At 45.3% G+C, this 15,454-nt stretch overlaps 2 protein-coding genes across 5 annotated transcripts in view; both read left to right on the top strand.

The window, feature by feature from the left end:
* Positions 1-180: 180 nt before the first annotated feature.
* ATRAID (all-trans retinoic acid induced differentiation factor) lies at positions 181-7,092 on the top strand. Its single transcript, XM_023501517.2, has 7 exons — positions 181-534; positions 2,327-2,448; positions 5,400-5,471; positions 5,884-5,955; positions 6,037-6,155; positions 6,437-6,534; positions 6,763-7,092. The coding sequence occupies exons 1-7, from the start codon at positions 436-438 to the stop codon at positions 6,865-6,867; spliced, it is 687 nt and encodes a 228-aa protein (XP_023357285.1). The 5' UTR covers positions 181-435; the 3' UTR covers positions 6,868-7,092.
* A 50-nt stretch (positions 7,093-7,142) lies between these two features.
* The window catches only part of CAD (carbamoyl-phosphate synthetase 2, aspartate transcarbamylase, and dihydroorotase), a 29,044-nt gene continuing 20,732 nt past the window's right edge, over positions 7,143-15,454 (top strand). For 2 of the 4 annotated variants that reach the window (XM_031951364.1, XM_031951366.1), the window contains exons 1-15: positions 7,505-7,586; positions 7,723-7,862; positions 9,821-9,950; positions 10,272-10,414; positions 10,865-11,006; positions 11,150-11,321; positions 11,506-11,691; positions 11,873-11,976; positions 12,326-12,471; positions 12,777-12,908; positions 13,027-13,260; positions 13,373-13,594; positions 13,826-14,014; positions 14,448-14,572; positions 14,739-14,869. In XM_031951364.1, the coding sequence (XP_031807224.1) occupies positions 7,505-7,586; positions 7,723-7,862; positions 9,821-9,950; positions 10,272-10,414; positions 10,865-11,006; positions 11,150-11,321; positions 11,506-11,691; positions 11,873-11,976; positions 12,326-12,471; positions 12,777-12,908; positions 13,027-13,260; positions 13,373-13,594; positions 13,826-14,014; positions 14,448-14,572; positions 14,739-14,869 (2,278 nt within the window). Of the gene's footprint in view, positions 7,587-7,722; positions 7,863-9,820; positions 9,951-10,271; positions 10,415-10,864; positions 11,007-11,149; positions 11,322-11,505; positions 11,692-11,872; positions 11,977-12,325; positions 12,472-12,776; positions 12,909-13,026; positions 13,261-13,372; positions 13,595-13,825; positions 14,015-14,447; positions 14,573-14,738; positions 14,870-15,454 lie in introns of all 4 variants that reach the window. The other 2 variants (XM_031951365.1, XM_031951367.1) reach the window with 2 other exon arrangements.

Below are 15,454 nucleotides of genomic sequence, written 5' to 3'. Positions count from 1 at the left end.
TTGGAGAAAACGCCGCCCGCGGAGGCTACGCCCACCATGTTAACTGAGGGCACGTAACGCTGTACATTAAGCGTCCCTAGAGTCCTTGAAGCCGGGCGCTGAGGAGGCGACCCCGGAACTGCAGGCCGGGGATCCCTCCGAGCCCGCTGGAAGGACAGCTAGGACCTCAGATGGAGACTGGGAAGGAAAGGAGGTCTGCCCTCCAAAGGGAGTCCTAAGAACACCGTCGAACGACTCGAGGGTCGGGGGCAGCAAGGACCCCCTCGCCAGCAAAGAAAGATCATCTACTAAAGCCCTCGAGGCGCCGGCGAAACTGAACTCTGGAAGATCATTCCACGCCTGGGGGGTGGGGGAGGGGTGCTACGTCAAGGGGACGCGCCGCGCAGTCTGACACGTGATCCTCGACGTCACGCTCTAAGGGAAGAGGGAGAAAAAATGGCGCCTGTGTGTCTGAGCCGGTCTCTGGGCTGGCTGTCTAGGGCTATACCCCTTCTCCTCGCTCTGAGCGCGGGAAGGGCCCCGGCGCTGCCCGAGGTACTGAAGACAGGGTCGGGGGGGTGGGAGAAGGGGATAATCGGCCCCAGGCCTTGCCCAGGCGCCGCCACCGCCGCTCGCCTTCCGGGCTGAAGCACAGGACGGGGGCCCCCCGAGCCATCCCGAGGCTCCTGGGCACCTTCTCCCGGACTGTCGCCCTTCCCCGACCCCCCCAGCCCCCGCCCCGTGCCCTCCGATTCCTACATGACCTAAAATGTTAGTAAAAGATCAACCCAAGTAGTCGGCGGAAGGAGTCAGTATGGGGGTGGGGCGACAAGCTAATTAACATATTGGGAGGAACCTTAGGGAAATGTTAGCTCTGAGCCCTGGCTGGTGTAGGGTTGGCGTTATCTGGGTGGGAATTAATTCCCTTTGGGAAAACCCCTAGTACCGAGGCAAATTGACCTGCTTTAGAGTTTTGAGAGCTGCCTGGAGGCAGAGATTGAAAGGACTTGATTCAAAGGGCCACCCGTCTTATTCCTCTGAAACTGAACTGAAACCCAGGTTTTTCTGACCTTCATACTCCTAAAGATCGATTTAAATACCTGCTGCTGTTCGTACAATTAATTATAAATCCCAGTTACTATTATTATTTAGTTATAAGCAAGCCTGGAACTGGAAGTCAGAATATGTTATGAAATTTTACAAATATCTCATACACTTATTTCTTCCCCCCCACCAAAAAAAAAAAAAAAAAAAAAAAAAGGACCCTGGCTGGTAGATGGTATTATTTCCATTTTACAGATGTTGAAACTGAGAGACCGAGGTCAAGTGACATGCCAGGGTCACACAGCTGGTGTCTTAAGACCTGTTCTATCCCCTGCATTATTTAGCTGTCTCTATTCACTCACACTTAATTAGTTGTATGACCTTGGGCAAGTCACTTTCCTTCCATTTAGTCTTAGGATCTTATAGAGCTAGAAGGTACCTCAGAATCCAACTTCATTTTACAGATGGGGAAACTTGAGGACCAGGAATTTAAGAGTATTTTATACTTAAGAGATAGAATTTGAACTCGATTGATCCTTGGACTGCAGAGGCAATGATCTTTCTGTTGTATAATCTGAGTTGTGTTTAGGAGGGACAGATATAAGTGATTTACCCAAAGTAACATCCGGGATACCTCTGGTCCCCAGTAAATCTGAGGTCTAGAGGCAGAGGCTGTTGAAGGAAATGATCTCCATAAATTACTTTATAACATTCTATGAGTCTGAACTAACACTGCTATTATTAATTTAAAGTTTCCTAAAATGCCACTTCTTTTATCTTCACCATTTTAATGGATAACTCATATTCTCCATGAACAAATGCCTGCCTCTAATGCAGATCTAAAACTGTAAGATGTTGCCAGTATTGAGTTCTTGTAAAAAAATCTTTTATGTCTCTCCAATTTGTCAGGTTTGCATTTTAAAAGTTATTGTACTTATTTAATAAATATTTTTAAATGGTACATATAAGTAGGTGAAGAACTTTTATCAACAATTCAGGTTTGGAAAGAGTGGAGAGTAGTTTTTGAAGGATATTACCTGATAAAAGAATTGATACCTAACACAAAAGAAGGGAAAAAGAAAGGAATATGTTCTTCAGGCCAGAATGTGCGGAGGGGTGGGTAGAGCCTCTTTCAGACAATCTGGAGTATGAATTTAACTTTTCTATATTAGATGATGAAATAATGCAATCTCATTGTCCCCTTTTAAGGTAGGAATTTGCTCTTTTATAAGGTAAGAATTTGGTGGTCAGCACTATGATCATTTCTTTTTCTTGTCTGTCTTTAATCCTTCACATCCTGCAGATATGCAAATACTGTCCAGGGCCTGTATATGACAAGTCAGAGGTTGACCTTTACTGTAAACAGAGACAAGAGTTAACGCTGAGCGCACGTTGCTGTCTGACCAAACAGGGCACCATTGTGGGGTAAGAAATAGGAACAGGCTGTGTGATTATATACAATTGTGTGATTTGAAACATCATTTTTGATTCTCAAAATACTGTTATGGGCCAGAACTCTGAACTTGAAACAAAGGATTGAAACAAGGTGCTAAGTCAGTGGAATTGATAGAGACAATGATTATTTAGCATGGTATTTAACAGTTCTCTAATTCAGTACGTATACTTGGCACTTACTATAGTTCTACAAGATTCACATTTTTAAGAGAGCATATATAAGCTAGGAGCCTCAGCCAGGATTCATTCTGGGAGATTCAGAAGCCAAGAGCTCAAGCTCTCAGAACCAAGGGTACAGAAGATCTCTAAGAAAGCTAATTGAGCCGCAGGAAAGGAGACAAGATTTGGAAAGATATAATAAAGGATTTGCACTTTAATAAGTGGCTGAGGCTCCGAGAGCTTCTAGTGTACTTGTCTTTCTGACCCTGAGAGCTTCTTGCTTATATGCCCCACACTGAGTATACATCAATTATTTATGGTGATATGATACAATTATGGTGATATGATACACCATATCACCATTATGTGTTGTAGGATTAAATCAATGGTAAACTAGATTTAACCATTGTCTCTTCACTTCCACTTAGTACCTTTGTTTCAAGTTCAGATTTCTGGCCCATAACAAAATACAACTCTACAGATACATGGTCCTTATACTTTTTAATCTATATGTCCTTTTGGGTAGGGAAAACCCTATGCACCTGTCTCATTTGATTATATAACTACTAAACAAAAGCAATATCATGTTACTTTTGTCTAGCAAGTTTAGTTTTTTCAGTCTTATCTGATTTGGGGTTTTCTTGGCAAAGATAATGGAGTAGTTTGCTTTTTCCTTCCCCAGCTCATTTGTTTAGGCAACTAAGGCAAATTAGCTTAAATGACTTAGGGTCACACAGCTAGACAGTTTCTGAGGCCATCTTTGAAATCAGATAACTGATTCTAGGTCTATCCACTCTATCCACTTTGCCACCTAGGAGCTTCATAGACAATTAATAGTTGCTGTTAAACTTGTAAAATATATATCTATATCTTTTGTTTTGACACTAAAGCTAATATTGGGTGATGAAGCAAAAAGGACCACATGTCTCAAGTGTAGAAATGTATCCTCCTTTGAACATTACAGAAGGTCTCTTACGATTTTAGCTGAATAGAAAACAGTAATTGATTTGAGCTGAGTTTTATGACTGCATCTTTGCATCCTGCATTTTTTATTTGAAATTGAGCCTTTTTGTTGTTTTTATCTAGTGATTGTATTAACTATTTTGATCCATGTGTTTTTTGTTTCCTAAAATAACTTAAGATAAATTATTTTAAAAATTACAACAGTAACGATTTCTTTCTCTTGCATTTTTTTTCACGTGACTACCAATAAATGTATTCTTTTTTTTTTATGCTTGTGGAAAAAATTTTATTATAATGATTATATTTTCAGTATAATATTTTATTTTTAAGATTATAGATTGAGAGTTAGAAGGAAACCTAAATGCCACCTAGTTCAACACTTTTGTTTTACAAATGAGGAAACTGAGACTGAGAGAAATGAAGATACTTATTTAAGGTTATAAAAATAGTTAATGGAAAAGAGAGGAAAATCCGAATGTAGGTCCTGACTCGAATGCACTTTTTAGGCTATTAAGCTCTATCTTTCCTAGGACTACATGTCTATCTTCACCCTGGCCTTTCCTACCCTGCTGTAATAAATGTATTCTTTAAGGACAAAATATTATCATATGTATATTTCCAGTTACTTGTTTAATTTTTCATGGAATTGCTTCAAATACAGTCTGACGGTATCCTTCCAGTCATTTTGACTCCTCCCTCTTCTTTGCCCCAGTAAGTTCATCAAGTTTGTCCCTTCTTCCTTTATTCTGTTTCTCATATATTTCAGCCTATTACTTTCCATTCCTACTAGCATCATTATAATCTAGCCTTGAATGCATGTTTTTTTGTGGTCCCTTAATTGGTTTTCCTTCCTTTAGTCTTTTTGTCCTCTGAAATGTTGCTTATTTTGTTGCTAGATCAACTTTTAAGATTTCTTATGCCAATAGAATAAAGCATAAATTTTTGAACCTGGCATTCTAGACACAAGCTTTTCTTTTTTCCTAACAACTGCTCTGTGATATGAATATGGCTGTAGCCCGATTATTAATGCTTTTTTTTTTCTTCCTTCCCATAGTACTAGTTATATTCTATATGCATCTTAGCTTGTCTCATTTCTCTTATGAAGCCTTCACTGATCATTCTAGCTAATCCTGATCCATCTCTCTGTAACACATGATATCAAATGCTTCTTTATATTTTTATGTTGTTCCTAAATTCCTAAGTAATTTTATGTGTGTCTTGTTCTTGTCCTTTCCCTCTAATACACTGTCAGCTCCTTGAGATAAGGAATCTTTTTACACATACCAGTTTAATAGCTCACAGTACTATTACATAGTAATACACAGCACATGGTAGATTCTCAATACATATTTGTTAAAAAATATAAAAGATATTGAAGAAAAAACAATACTAAAGCAGTCTTAAATCTAGAGAATTTTGCAGTTTGGTTGGATATTCACATCTGTACTTGAGGAAAAACAAAAATTCAATTTTTATTAACTTGTATTTTGTACTATCCTTTAATGAGCCAGCAGTAATCTGGTAAAATATGAGAAACTTTTTTCTAGATGAGAAGTACAGCACCTTTTCCTTATTTCCTAATAGGCACAGATATTCTAACAGATTGGTCCCAGGAAGTAACGATTAAGATGAAGCCCAGCACTTAGGGTGTGTTGTGTGCTCAGCTGGTCTGCAAAAAACAATGACTAATTGGAAAAGGAGACAAAAAGACAGGTGGCAAAACAGTTCTGCTGGCAGGGAGAAAAAGTGGGGGCTGGGCCAAGAGGGACAGGATCACACTGACCTTTCTTTTCTTTTAGACTAGATCTTCAGAACTGTTCCCTGAAAGAACTGGACCCACTCTTTACTGAGGCCCATTCTGCCATTGTTCTGTAAGTGCTCTCAGGTCCCTTTCTTTGACAGGATATAAGTGTAGGGGAAGAAGTGGCCCGGGGGAGAGTCCTTCCAGAAGAAATGTGGGGGTCCTTAACACCTTTGATAATAGAATCAACATTTTCCCAAGCCTGTCTGAGCAAACACATGATCAGGAATACACCTATTAGCTAAAACTTAGCATTTTCTTTTACTGTCTGAATTAGATCTAGACCTGGGTAACTCCCCAAAAGAGATTTCCTACACTGGTTGATTTCTGGATGAGGAAGTAGAAAAAAAAGGGGATGGAGGAAATCTTGGTCCTAACACAATATTTATCAAATATAAGAGAGAAATATTCACTTCTCAGAAGTAGAATTAGGGAGTTTCCCTAGGTAATGCATAGTAACAATGGATGTTTTTGATTTGCAGGGACTTAAAAGCCAACCCCTTCCTGAATATATCTCCTTCAGTCTTCCGTAACTTCACTGAGCTCCAGATACTGTGAGTAGAGTAAAGTAGGAAACATATAATAAGATCAGCAATATCTGATTGCATGGTATAACAACTATGTATTATATTCAGGGTGCTGCCACGAAAAGTAGACTGTCCTGGAGGACATAATGCGTGGGATAATATCACCTGTGGCCCGGACAGCTGTACCTGCCATGGGCAAATTCAATGCAATAGTACTGTGGAGCCAGGTACAAGTTTTCACTTCTGTAATTCTAGGAACTGTCTCACTTCCCTTAAACTCTACCCTTTGAAAAATGGAAACTAGCCCCTGATTTTAATTAGCAGGCATATTTTCAAGAGCTTTCTTATATTTCACACACCCTTACCCCATGTAGAAAAGTTATTCTCATCCTTTCTATTGTTGCTGCTAGCCCGGAAAGCAGTTTGAAGGATTTGGGGCTGGACCAGAAGTATGGACAGTCTCTACTATCTCATCTGTCCGACATTAATACAGTTTCTCTCCTGCCAGCTTTGTGTCCTGAGAATGCATATTGTGTCTCCGATGGCCCGGGCCTCTTCCAGTGTCTTTGTACAGCTGGCTTCCATGGCTACAAGTGTTTACGTGAGGTGAAGACCGGGATGTGAATGAACTTGGGATGAGAAAAGGGCACGGAGCACTAGGGTGTGGGACGTGGGTTTGGGACAAGAAGCAGGTTGGATTCAGTGCATTGAGGAAGCCTCCAGGAGGGAACTGCTGTTTAGAGACATGTGCCTGGGTGACGGGGGAATGAGAAAGATAGGTTTGCCTTCGACGGGCTCCGCTGACTTCTGTTTCTCCCGGCACGTTGCTTGCAGGGCTCCTTCCCACTCCTCATGTTCTCTGGAATTCTGGGCACTACCACGTTTTGCATCTCCATCTTGCTCTGGGGGACCCAGCTCCGCAAAATCAGAGCTTCCTGAACCCGGTCTTCCTGTGGAACGAAAAAAGCATAATCCCTTACGTGGTGGTCACCGCCCGGGAGTTCCCTGCACGGCCAGCTCCGCCCTTGACCCGCGGGGCAGGGAAGTCGGGGGTGGGGAGGAGAGCTTCCCGACAGGTGCTCTGGCCGGTTCTAGATCAGGCTCGAAGTCAGAAGTGTTTGTAAAGGAAGGTGGCTCCTAATAAAACCCCTCTTCGTAAGGGAAGGGTCTGTGTCAGTGTGCTTTTCTGGGCTGCTCGGCACGCGGCTGGTGCAAGAGCTGTTTCCCTCGGGTTCTCCCCAAAGGCCAAAGAGCGAGCACGCCGGCTGGCGCCAAGCGGGTTAGCCGGGGCGCTCCGTACCGGAGCCAAGCAGATTCGATGACGTAGCGACCCGTCACCCGGCCACGCCTCTCTTTGCGTCCGCTTGGCCCCGCCCTTGACGTCGTGGGTTAGTGGCGCCGTCTCCGCAGCCGCTCCCGCCACCCGGGAGTGAGACTGGGAGTATATACACCCGTTCCGCCGCCGTAGGCCACGTGGAAGGCCGGCGCGCCGCCCAGTTTCGCCGCTCCGCTCCGCACGTGGTCCCCGTGGCTCACAAACTACCTGCGCTCTCCTCGGGGATAGGGCTCCGGCTCCATGGCGGCGCTAGTACTGGAGGACGGGTCGGTCCTGCGGGGCCAGCCCTTCGGCGCGGCCGTAAGCGCCGCCGGGGAAGTGGGTAAGCCCCCCGCTCTAGGCTTCCCGGGCCCTCCCCTGCCCCCGGCCCCGGGCGGACGCGCCACCTTCCCCGGGTCGGCGCCCCGGCTGCCCCCTGCCCGTTCGGTGTCTGAGGCGCCCGCCCTGTCTCTCCCCAGTGTTCCAGACTGGCATGGTGGGCTACCCCGAGGCGCTCACCGACCCCTCCTACAAAGCGCAGATCTTGGTCCTGACCTATCCGCTCGTGGGCAACTACGGCATCCCTCCGGACGAGAAGGACGAGTTCAGCCTCAGCCAGGTACGGGGCCTCTCCCGCCCGGAATCTGCCCCTACCTGGCTTTACTGTCTCCTGGCACAGAGCATGTGGCAATTACCCGGGAAAGGGCTTCTAGCTGGCCTCATTCCGCAGCCTCGGCTGGCAGGGAGGAAGAGCTAGGGAAGGCTCGTCCTCGTCGTTGCCCCCACCCCCACCCAGGTGTAAGCTGGGTCTCTGCGCAGGGCTGGCCCGTTAGGCAGCATTTATTCGGTTCCCACCACGGACTGCTGAAGGGAGACGGGCGGGTCCCCCGAATGGGGAGCCCCAAGGCCTCGGAGGCATCTGTAGCTCGGTCCCTGACCCAACTGGGATGCTGCTGATAAGGGGAGTAGGCCTGGTGTCAGCACAGTGCGCCCGCCGGTGTTCTCGGAATCTATCTTCAGGGCTGCTGCCACACCCATTTTGGCTTTAAATATTTATAGATTGCCTATGAATTTGATACTCCTGCTGGGTGCTGGCTGAGGAGAGGAAGGGAGGGGAGGGTAGTTCCTCTAACATCTGGCATTCAGGCAGTCCCCTTTAATTCTGGAACAATTTTCTCTATCCCCACGGTATTGTCACGGGTCGGGAGGGCAGTTGTCAGATGTATCTTACAGATAAGGAAATTCAGGGCTAACATATTGTCACGTGTCCAAAATCACATCGCTAACCAGGTCTCCGGGTTCCAGACTCTCCGGGTCCGCTCTCCCGGCCTCAGAAGCTTCTTGTAGGAGCGGGGACAGCATAGGGAGCCAGGGGCATAATCGCTGACGGTTGTGCAGTGCTTTGATTTATAAATAACCAGCGCAGGACCAAATGATTGCTGCGAGTTTTATGAGAATCGGGAAAGTGTTCAAGCACTTGGCATCCCAGCGAAGCCTCTGAAGGGTGGAAGCGAATGCAGGTGGCAGAGGTCAGTCACCTGAAGGGGGCGGCATTCCGAGCAAAGGCTTGAAGGCAGGAAATCATTTGGGTATCGGGAGTTCCATCTAACTGGAGCACTACTAGGTGACTTGGTTAGCATAACAGATTGGGACCAGAGGGCATTTAAGGCCTGGAGAACCAGACTTCAGAGTAGTATTGAATGGAGAATTATTGAAGTTGGTGAAAGCAACTAGGTAGCCAACTGGTTAGAGCACTGGGCTGGAGTCAGGAAGATAGTCAAATGTGCCCTCAAGACTCTGTGCGACTGAGCCGCTAAACAACAATTGGAGTCTGTTTGAGCTGGGGAGTCATTTTGAGAAGATTAGTGTTATTAGCGGTAAATAACAAATAGTGGGGGAGAGGGGCTGAGAAGGAATATTGGAAGGTGGAATGACTAATTATAAAGCTCATGTATTTACTCACAGCTAAAAGTGCCTGTTTCTCCTACTTTTCTGACTTAATCATTCCTTTAGGTGCCATGAGAGTTTTTGATTACCTGTGAAAATCTAGAACTGATTTCTGATTTTCCAGAACAGCATTCCCCAACTCCTTTTTTCTGCCATAATTTTTGCTTCTAGCCAGGCAAGCCTACTTTCTGCTCTTTTTTGTAGGACGTTTTCTTTTGTCACTTGGAGATGCTGAAATCCTGCTTTTGCCTAAGCTCTTCTTTGGAAAGGGCTCCCAGTTTGTTTGTTTTTTTTTTTTTTGTAAAGTCCTCTCCATCCTTAAAGAAGGGCCCTCACTTGACTTTACCATAGAACATTCCACTGTTAATACCCGCGTAATGTCTTTTTCAGTTCCAAGTGAACTGAATGTTTCTTTTTGTTATATTTCATTTCAGTCCACTTTTATTGTTTAGCAATTTTATTTTTCATGTCTTACAAATTATGAGCATCTCTAAGGCAAAGGAACTTCAACATCTCCAGATTATACCAATTTTCTTTCATGTCTAGGCACCCTGCTAAATGCTGTACAGTGTTCAGTGAGTAGTAATGATTGACATCTGATGGCATCTTTCCCACTAACTCTTTTGCCAGTGGTTTGAGTCATCCGGAATTCATGTGGCGGGACTGGTGGTGGGAGAATGCTGCTCCACACCTAGTCACTGGAGTGCCACCCGAACTTTGCACCAATGGCTAGAGGAGCATGGCATACCTGGTCTTCAAGGTACTAGAGGGGAAAGTGCTGGTGTGGACAGAGCAAACATTGTATGCTGGAGCTGGGGTGAATCAAGAACTGTTGTCATGGGGAGATGCGATAAAATTGGAACAAGAAATCTGAGGCTGAGATATAAAGGGATCAGGAAGGAAGAATGGGGCCTGGGACTGTTGAAGGAAAGGAAGTCTGGGCTCTGGGGATGCAGATGCTCGTTTAGGACTTGGATCCCTGTGGGAACAGTTGTGTCATCCTGAGGGGGAAATTTACCCCTGAAGTCTAATCTTTGCAGAGCTATTGATCAATAACTTGATCTCCTTCCTGGTCTAACAGGAGTTGATACAAGAGAACTGACAAAGAAGTTGCGGGAACAGGGATCACTTCTGGGAAAGCTGGTGCAAGATGGGATAGAGCCTTCATCTCTGCCATTTTTGGATCCCAATGCTCGAGCTCTTGTACCTGAGGTTTCCATTAAGGTATGGGTACTGGGGAAATGGAATGGAGCTCTGGTGTCACCAGGTTAACTTTGCATCAATTATGCCATTAAAAATTGTCCAGAAAACCACAAAGATTTTCTCCCTTCATCAGGTTTCTCATAGACTTTAGAAGTCATGTAGTTCCATCTCTCAGAAAGACCATCTCCTTGAACGCCAGGACTGTTTTGGCTTTATCTTTTTTTCCATCACCTTGCACATAGATGTCTAATATGTTAGAATTTTTTTTTTTACATATTGTATTCATGTTGAAAAATAAAATAGATTGTATTTTCTCAAAATACAGTTGCCCACAGGGCAACTCCCTTGAGAACAGGGAGTAGTAAACTTTTTAATTTGAAGAATGGAAAGGTTTTGAAATATTGAGGAAAGTAGGCTGGTAACTGCTATGGTAGCTCTTAAGAGATTGTATTTTACCTTTTCTATCCTTAGGAACCAAAGGTATACAATGCAGGGGGGTGCCCAAAGATTCTTGCCCTGGATTGTGGCCTAAAATACAGTCAGATCCGATGCCTATGCCAACGTGGAGCTGAGGTCACTGTGGTGCCCTGGGACTACAAATTGGACAGCCAAGGTGAGTGGAGCAAGTGACTAGGAATCACTGATAGTAGCCAGAGTTAGTGGTAATAAACTTGCAGGGGATTCCTGCCCTCAAAAAGAATGAGATTTGTTCTAGCTGTAGTGTCTTTGTTGATGCCATATTTTCTGCCCCTACAGATTATGAAGGGTTGTTTCTAAGCAATGGTCCTGGGGATCCTGCTTCTTGCCCCACTGTGATATCTACACTGAGCCGTGTCCTCTCTGAGCCAAACCCCCGACCTATCTTTGGTATCTGCTTGGGTCATCAGTTGTTGGCCTTAGCCATCGGGGCCAAGACTTACAAGATGAGGTGAGATATTTGGAAAAGGGTGTGTGCCTCTAGGATGAGGAGGGATGATGATGGGGCTTGGGGTTAGTGCCAGTAGAGAAGGACTTTGGGATGTTTGGGGAGGGGTAAAAGTAAATGGCCTGGCAAGATCCTTGTTAAGGCAGGTAAAGTTGTGAGTTGGTGTTCTGGCTGATTTCTCCCACAGATATGGTAACCGTGGCCACAACCAGCCATGTCTGCTGAAGGGCTCTGGACGATGCTTCTTAACTTCCCAGAATCATGGCTTTGCAGTGGAAACAGACTCTCTGCCTCCAGGCTGGACCCCACTCTTCACAAATGCCAATGATCATTCCAATGAAGGCATTGTACACGAGACCCTGCCCTTCTTCAGGTGGGGGCCAGATGAGAGGCTGGCTGGCATCTGTGTCTGGTGATTGCTCCAACAAAGGAGCAGTCACTAGACAGAAGAGCTTTCATCCAGGATGGGGGTTGAGGGTGGTGATGAAGGATAGATTGGCAATACTAGAAACTAAAATAATGGCAGTATGCTACTCCCGGCTCCCCTTCTACAGCGTCCAGTTCCATCCTGAGCACCGAGCAGGCCCCTCTGATATGGAGTTGCTTTTTGACATCTTCCTGGAGACCGTGAAGGAGAACAGGGCTGGGGGCAAGACAGGTGGGGGGCCTAAAGGCAGACAAGATTGGATGGGGGTGGCTTTGGGATGGGAATGAAGGTGGGTGTGACTAGGGAAACTGGTATGGATTGAAGGTTCTGGGACTAAGCCACAAAATGATTGATTAATTTTTTTCCCTAGTGGAAAAAGGACTAGGCTGGAAGTAAGGGAATCCAGGATCTGGTCCTTGCTATTGTGTTACTAACTCTGTGATTTGGGACAAACTCCCTTTTTTTATCTTTCAGGGCCTCAGTTTCTTCATCAGTAAAATTAGGAGGTTGAAGTAGATAAAGCTCTGTAGTCCTTCTTAACTCTAAATTTCTGTGACTAACTGTTCTTACCTTTTCATAGTTCATGAAAGGCTAATGGAGCGACTTTGTCCCTCTGGTACCCCCACCCCGAGAGACAGACCTCCATTTCCCCGAAAGGTGCTGATCCTGGGCTCAGGGGGTCTCTCCATTGGCCAGGCTGGAGAGTTTGACTATTCTGGCTCTCAGGTCAGGCTCCCCTTTATTCTTTGCTCCTTCTGGTGGATGTGTTTACTCCCTTCTCCCCCCGTTGTCCCCTCCCCTTCCACTTCCTCATCCCACCCCAGGGTGAGCAGAAAGTATAAGAAGAGAGTGGCTGAGACTTGAGTGTTCTTTTGGGATGAAAATGACTCAGATTTGGACAAGAGTACAGGTGGATGGCGAGGAAGAGTTGGAAGGGAATAATGTTACTAGGAAATGTTAGGGAACAACTGAAGATCGATACAAAGATAGTTTGGCATCTGGGTGATGACAAACTCTTCCTATAATTTCAGGCAATCAAGGCTCTAAAGGAGGAAAATATTCAAACACTGCTAATCAACCCTAATATTGCCACAGTGCAAACTTCCCAGGGCCTGGCAGACAAAGTCTACTTCTTGCCTATTACCCCTCATTACGTGACCCAGGTATTATGGTGGGGGTGGCGCAGGGGAGAGGGTGGCGGCATGATGGTTACTGCTTTGGGAGTCTGAGCTTTGTATCCATTGCCTGTCAGTGCGCAGTATTTGCCCCCTTCCATTTCAGGTGATTCGTAACGAGCGTCCAGATGGTGTGTTACTGACCTTTGGAGGCCAGACAGCACTGAATTGTGGTGTGGAGCTCACAAAAGCAGGGGTTCTGGCCCGATATGGAGTACGGGTCCTAGGAACCCCTGTGGAGACAATTGAGCTGACTGAGGATCGGCGTGCTTTTGCAGCAAGAATGGCAGAGATTGGAGAATATGTGGCCCCGAGTGAGGCTGCAAACTCCCTGGAGCAGGTATAGGCATTATTTGGAACTTTTCCTTTTTTCCTTTGGGCATGGGTAGGAGGTGAGAGCTTGGACACTTAGCTATGTTTCACTTTTTTTTTTTTTTTTTTTTTTGCTTTAGGCACAAGCTGCTGCGGAGCGACTGGGGTACCCTGTCCTGGTGCGTGCCGCCTTTGCCCTAGGCGGCCTCGGCTCTGGCTTTGCCTCCAGCAGAGAAGAGCTCTCCTCCCTGATAGCCCCAGCCTTTGCTCATACCAGCCAAGTGCTGGTGGACAAGTCCCTCAAAGGATGGAAAGAAATTGAGTATGAAGTGGTGAGAGATGCCTACGGCAACTGTGTCACGGTGAGTTGTGTCGGGGAGGGATCCCTACCATTTCTAGATAATCTTTGGGCAGTCGAGTTTAAGGGGAGATGATGGGAACACTTTAGATATTAAGGAATCAGACCTAAAACCTATATTAGGTTGTGCCCCTGGGACCAGAAATAAGGGAGGGACTCTTAGAAAGGATCCCTTGGATTGATCATTAATGATTTTCTTGTGTTTGACCCTTAGTGCAACCTCTTGTCTTTCTAGGTCTGTAACATGGAGAACTTAGATCCACTGGGCATTCACACTGGTGAATCCATAGTTGTGGCCCCAAGCCAGACCCTAAATGACAGGGAATACCAGCTGTTGCGACAAACTGCTATCAAGGTGACCCAGCATTTGGGCATTGTTGGGGAGTGCAATGTACAATATGCCTTGAATCCTGAGTCTGAACAGGTAAAAGACCCTATGTCTTAAAACTTTGCATATTCCTCTGCCCACCCAGCCACCCAAACCTGACTTTCCTGAGATAATTTCATTGGCTATATGTCCTCTCTCCCCAATTCCACCTCCCCCACCTCCCATCTAGCAAAACCATATGGCCCTCAAACTGTAAGACTAATGAGGCCTAAAGAAACGGGGAGTCTCAGACCCCTAAGTCTTTTTGCTGAGTTGTGGAGGCCTTGTGAGCTCTTTTTCTCCTGCTGTCCATTTCAAGGAGGACTTTGCTCTCTCTCAATCAATGGGGATATTGTCTCCTCTTTCCTAATTTTTCCATAATGTAGCCAGGTAGAAAGAGAGCCCTGCAAGGCTTCTCTAGCCAACAAGATCCTGGGCTTCTGGGTTGGACTCAGCTGATTTCTTACTCCTACCTTACATACTTTTGCAGTACTATATCATTGAAGTGAATGCACGACTGTCTCGAAGTTCAGCTCTTGCCAGTAAGGCCACTGGCTATCCTTTGGCTTATGTAGCAGCCAAGCTGGCTTTGGGCATCTCCCTGCCTGAACTCAGGTATGAGGGGTAGAGGGAGGAATTTGAGAAAGATGGAGGATGGGAATGAAAATACGCAATCCTTTTGGACAGAGAAGATGAAAAGAGTGTCCTATAAGAGTTATGGGAATATCAAGGGGCATTGTTAGATTTTCTCTCCACCTCTCCCTTGGCCACTGCTTCTCAGGAACTCAGTTACTGGAGGCACAGCTGCCTTTGAGCCCAGCCTGGATTACTGCGTGGTTAAGGTTCCTCGCTGGGACCTCAGCAAGTTCCTACGTGTTAGCACACAGATTGGAAGCTGCATGAAGAGTGTTGGTAAGAAAGCAAAAGACCCCATTTCCTGATAAGCATCTGTTTTATCATGACAATACACCCTTTAAAACATACCTCAGTCTGAGTGCCCTTTTAGCTTTTTAGTTGAGGGCATTTTCCATAAAGAATATCTCCGGTGTTTCTCACACGTGGGTGTACTTCTTTGCCTTCTTCAAGAAGCAGCAGCAATTCAAGGAATTCTGTAGGAACCCTTTTCTTATGGAGGAATTCTAACAACTTAGGTGACATCTGAAACAAAAATCAGAAATAAGGTGTAATCCACAATATTTGTGATTCAGTTTAATTAGTTGAAACCAGGGCAATCAAAAGACTTGGCTTACTGTTTAATAGCATATCTTTCCTTGATCATTCACAATGGAAATTTCTCATTTTTATGTGTATTACACTATTTAAAAGCAAAAAAAGACACCTTGTTAGCAAAACCAGGTCCATATAGCAAGTAAAAATTGAGCATCAGGAATAGAAGTGGGATTTTGCTAGACTCTGAAATGACTGCAGTCAGGAAAACCTGAATTCAAATCCAGCCTAAGATAAATAATAGCAATGTGACTTGAGCAAATAAATCAC

Source organism: Sarcophilus harrisii, chromosome 2 (genome assembly GCF_902635505.1).
Source record: "Sarcophilus harrisii chromosome 2, mSarHar1.11, whole genome shotgun sequence".
In the NCBI taxonomy this organism is placed as follows: domain Eukaryota; kingdom Metazoa; phylum Chordata; class Mammalia; order Dasyuromorphia; family Dasyuridae; genus Sarcophilus; species Sarcophilus harrisii.
Note: the sequence above shows the minus strand (reverse complement) of the source record. Positions and strands in the feature narration are given on the sequence as shown.

What these genes read in the sequence shown, in the direction of transcription:
- ATRAID (XM_023501517.2), top strand. Translation starts at nt 436, where the DNA reads ATGGCGCCTGTGTGTCTGAGCCGGTCTCTGGGCTGGCTGTCTAGGGCT. An exon ending in GCCCATTCTGCCATTGTTCT is followed by an intron (nt 5,472 to 5,883) that starts GTAAGTGCTCTC and finishes TTTGATTTGCAG; the next exon opens with GGACTTAAAAGCCAACCCCT. An exon ending in GCTACAAGTGTTTACGTGAG is followed by an intron (nt 6,535 to 6,762) that starts GTGAAGACCGGG and finishes CGTTGCTTGCAG; the next exon opens with GGCTCCTTCCCACTCCTCAT.